Below are 4525 nucleotides of genomic sequence, written 5' to 3'. Positions count from 1 at the left end.
ATATATATATATATATAAATAGGATAAAATCTTCATAAGAATTTATCAAGTAGTCAGCATGAAAAAACCTCATAAGGGATATAATTATTCCCTTTAAATATATTTATTTATATTAAGGGCATTAATACACATAAATGCCTCATGCTATGAGGGACTCTTAATGTCAAAACTACCATAATAAATACAGTGTTCTGAACACGAGGGAATACAATTCTAGAATCGAGCTCCTTAAAAGCAGATTCAGCCACATATCATATGATTTCATAATTAGTGCACAAAATGCACTGTTTAATCATCAGTGCAGGCATAATCAAGACACATAAAAATGAACAAAAATCAACATACCAGATGAACACCAAATGTATCCAACATAGCACATTAGAGTTGTTCACTTGTATATATCTATGTAAGAAGCAGGCTTTGGTGTTCATCTGGTATTTTAAATTTTGTTCATTTTTATGTGTCTTGATTATGTCTACACTGACAATTAAAAAGTGCATTTTGTGCCCATTGTAAACGATGAACACACAAGAGGTGTAGTGTTATCACATGCAGGTTAATTGCAAAGAGAGCCTTCATATGTAGTAGGTGCACTGGAGTATTAAACACAAAGTGTACCTGGGAAATAGATTCTTTCAGCTGTTAAGAAGGCTCCTTTAGAATCAACAGTTATAGTGTTTGTAGTTAGTGGGCAAATTCTTTTTGATGCTAATATATTTTTTTTGTATTTACTTGTCTACTTTTCTATATACCTGTGTGTCTTTTTTTTTTCAGTGTAGTTATTTAGCTCTTAATTTTCCTTTCATTGCTTTCTTTTTTCTTACCTTTTTGTTTCTTTGTCTTCTGTCTATACACTTATATACTTGGTGGTATGAAAAATTTCCCAAACTAGTCCTGTAGTGCACCAACAGGTGGCAGCACACAGTTGTGTGTGGAGTGAGGGCTAGAAGTAACCTTTGTGAGGCTGTGTGCTGAGTGACATCACTGTGTTTACTTCACAAGTTGTGAAATTTATGTTTTTGTGATCACATGTATGCTGTAGTCTGTGATTTTGTCATGGACAGGAACAAAGAGCCAATGTGAAATTTTGTGTTAAACTTGTGAAGTCTGCTACAGAGACATTAAGCATGCTTCGGCAAGCTTACGGCAATGAGGCAATGGGTTATACGCAATGTTTCCAGTGGCATCGGTGCTTCAAAAGTGGAAGAACATCCCTGGAAGATGATGAGTGATCTGGAAGACCTCCCATGAGTGATAACCCTGGAAATGTGGTATTATTCTTTGAGAATTTGTCCCCCAGGGCCAGGCTACCAATCAAGAGTCCTACTGCGACACTTTGAAGTATTTGAGGGAAAACATTCATTGAAAGTGACTGGATCTGTGGAGCATGAAGAACTGGATTCTTCACAACAACAATGCACCCTGTCGATGAGCTCTCATCACTCATGAGTTTCTTACCAAAAACAACATGGTATCACTTCTGCATCTGCCCTATTCGCCAGACTTAGCACCTGCAGACTTCCATCTTTTTTCCAAGATGAAAATGCAGCTCAGAAGTTGCCGTTTTAGCATCATTATCGAGATCAAGAGCAAATCATAGAAGGTCCTCATCTCACTTATGGAATATGACTTTCAGGCTAGATTCCAAAAGATACAGGAATACTGGGACCTGTGTATTGCTGCGCAATGTGACTATTTTGAAAGAAATGATTTACTTAGGTAAATAAGTTATTTTTTTTTATTAAACATAACTAGTCTGGAAACTTTTTGATACCACCTCATATAACTAACAAACTAATCAATTATTTATTGTTCAGTCTTAATATATTCTGCGGTGATTGTATTTTGTGCTAAGGAATAATATATTATTCTGTTTGCTTAGTTTTAAGAAGCCTCTGCATTAATTTTCTTGAACTATTGTTGAAAGGTTCATAAAGGCATAAAAATGGTTAATATTTTGTTATATCCTGTTCAACAAAGTAAATTAACCTTTTCATTTATACTTGTCTATCTGATACTTAAATGGAGAAATTTACTTTTCATGTTTCAAATTGGAACCCAATATAACTTCTGTTCAAAATTAGAAATTATGCAACATTAATATATAGTTTGAATTACTTCATCTTTTAATAGAGACCATCAATTAAATATTATAGTGTGTCAGTCAATTCATACATTTTCCATATCAAATGTCAGTTATCTCATTTGATCTGAAATAGTTAGAAAATATTTTACTTGCTGTATATTTTTTTAAATATATCTATGTTTGAATATGTATCTGTTATAATTCTACGAAAGATAGTGAGTTGTTAATTATAGAATTTAGACTTGTAAATATATTCATTGAGTTAAAAATTTATCCAATGACCAACACTGACTGGAATGCAACCTTTTTCTTATAGGCAATACACCATTGCATCTTGCTGTTATTCTTGGACACAAAGGTAAATAATACTTTCTTGGCTTATTTATTAGTTTTTATAGATATTTCAAATATTTCAGTAAACTACAAACAAATCAAATGTATTTATTTGACATCATCATTACATCTTATTTGCAGTGGTGACATTAGCTATGTAAGCCCTATGGATCTATCAGGTATTGGGTCATCCCATAAATAATGTATTTTTTTTTCAATTGCATAAACTAAAAGTCGGAGGGGGATTGTTAAAAACCACCTGTATCAACTTGCTATAAAAGCAGATAGTAATTTTAACTTGTACTTATTTTTAGTGTAAGTTTTGAAGAGTGCAGTTTGATTTTAACAGTTATTTTTTCAAAGTTATAATGGAAGTGACAAAGGAGCATATCCAGCATATTTTGCTTTATGAGTTCAATAAAGGCAACAACGCAACGGAAAGTGCGAGGAATATTAATGCAGTATATGAGGATTGGACAATAAGTGTAAGCTAGTGTCAACGGTGGTTCCAGAAATTCAGAGCCGGAAACTACAACTGAGAAGATGAGCCTTGTCCTGGAAGATCTGTAGAGCTTGACGAGGATGTCCTGCAAACCCTGGTGGAACAAAATCCCATTGTAATTGTTGAGGAACTAGCAGAGAAGCTTGGATTTGGTCATTCAACCATTCATCAACCATTGGAAAAGTCAGCAAATTGGGTCAATGGATTCCTCACAAACTTTCCAAATTTAATTGCACGCAGAGAGTGAATATGTGCTCTTCATTGCTGTCATGTCTCATGAATGAACCTTTTTTGGACCAAATAGTGACTAGTGATGAGAAATGGGTTCTCTATAAAAATGTTGAGTGCTGAAAACAGTGGGTAGGGAAAGGAGAAAGACCAGTACTCCAAGCTAAAGAAGGTCTTCATCCACACAAGGTGTTGTTATCTGTTTGGTGGGATATGAAAGGTTTAGTCTGCTTTGAACTTTTAAACCCAAACCAAATGATAACAAGGGAGATCTACTGCGAGCAGCTTAAGTTAACACTAGAAGAAAAATGACCATCTTTGGTTTCAAGGCAAAAAATTTTCTTCCATCAGGATAATGCTTGGCCACATACAGAGAGGATGATATTCCAAAGGCTGGAGCAGTTTGAATGGGAAATGATGCCCCACCCACCATACTCGCCGGACATTGTCCCATCTGATTATCATTTATTTTGCAGTTTTCAAGATCATTTGGATGGAAAAAATAATATGAATTCTGTAGACAAGGTCAGACCAGTACTGGGGGAATATTTTTCATCACGGACAAAGGAATTTTGGAAGAGGGGCCTTGCAAGACTACCAGATAGATGGAAGAGCATTGTAAGAAATGAAGGAGAGTATATTTTAGATTAAGAAAGAACTTTGTTTATCTTAATTTTGAAAAATAAAAGAAGTATAAAAAAAGTGCATTATTTATGAGATGACCCAATGTATTGATCAAGTATCTGATAGTCTAATGTTTTCTTTCCATGACTTCTTTGATCTACCACTGACTGATACCTTATCTTGCATAGCTAATTGCATATTTAATTTGTATTGTTACATTCCATCTGCATAAATCAGCTGGCACCTTTGGTTACTTTTTTTGTTGTCACTGAACATTGCAAACATAAATGATCACATGTATGTAACTCCTTTCTTTTTGATTACTGCAGGTATTCAGCATTATCTGCTTTTGTTACCATCACACAAAATTTCTTACATTGGCTTCATTTAGACTACTTTACACAAAGAATACTTCTATTTATTACTGAAATAGTTCTCAAAGCTTTTGTTTCTCATTTTTTTTTTGTGATGGTATGTTACAGTACTATGTATCATTAGTTCCACTAGCACTAACTTCATCACATAACTCTTTAGAAGTAACTATTAGTCTCTATTGTATGTATAAAATTTAATTTCTGTTTCAATCAGCTGAAGTTCTCAATCTATTTTGTGAACTTATTGTTTTTAATTACTACATGACTTCTGTTCTTTTTCTACTAATCAACCAAAGTTTTGGAGAAAGATCAAGATATATATCCCAAGAGAGGGAGAGAGAGAGGTGGTGGAGAGAGAGAGGTGGTGGAGAGAGAGAG

At 34.1% G+C, this 4525-nt stretch overlaps 1 protein-coding gene across 2 annotated transcripts in view; it reads left to right on the top strand.

Annotated features, from left to right (window-relative positions):
* LOC106878624 (protein IWS1 homolog) overlaps positions 1-4525 on the top strand; it is an 863399-nt gene that overhangs the window by 65748 nt on the left and 793126 nt on the right. For both annotated transcript variants that reach the window (XM_052971184.1, XM_052971183.1), the window contains exon 2: positions 2403-2444. In XM_052971184.1, the coding sequence (XP_052827144.1) occupies positions 2403-2444 (42 nt within the window). The remainder of the gene's footprint in view (positions 1-2402; positions 2445-4525) is intronic.

The sequence above is a fragment of the Octopus bimaculoides genome, chromosome 10 (assembly GCF_001194135.2).
Source record: "Octopus bimaculoides isolate UCB-OBI-ISO-001 chromosome 10, ASM119413v2, whole genome shotgun sequence".
NCBI lineage: Eukaryota > Metazoa > Mollusca > Cephalopoda > Octopoda > Octopodidae > Octopus > Octopus bimaculoides.
The sequence above is the reverse complement of the archived record's forward strand: the minus strand, read 5'-3'. Positions and strand labels throughout refer to the sequence as shown.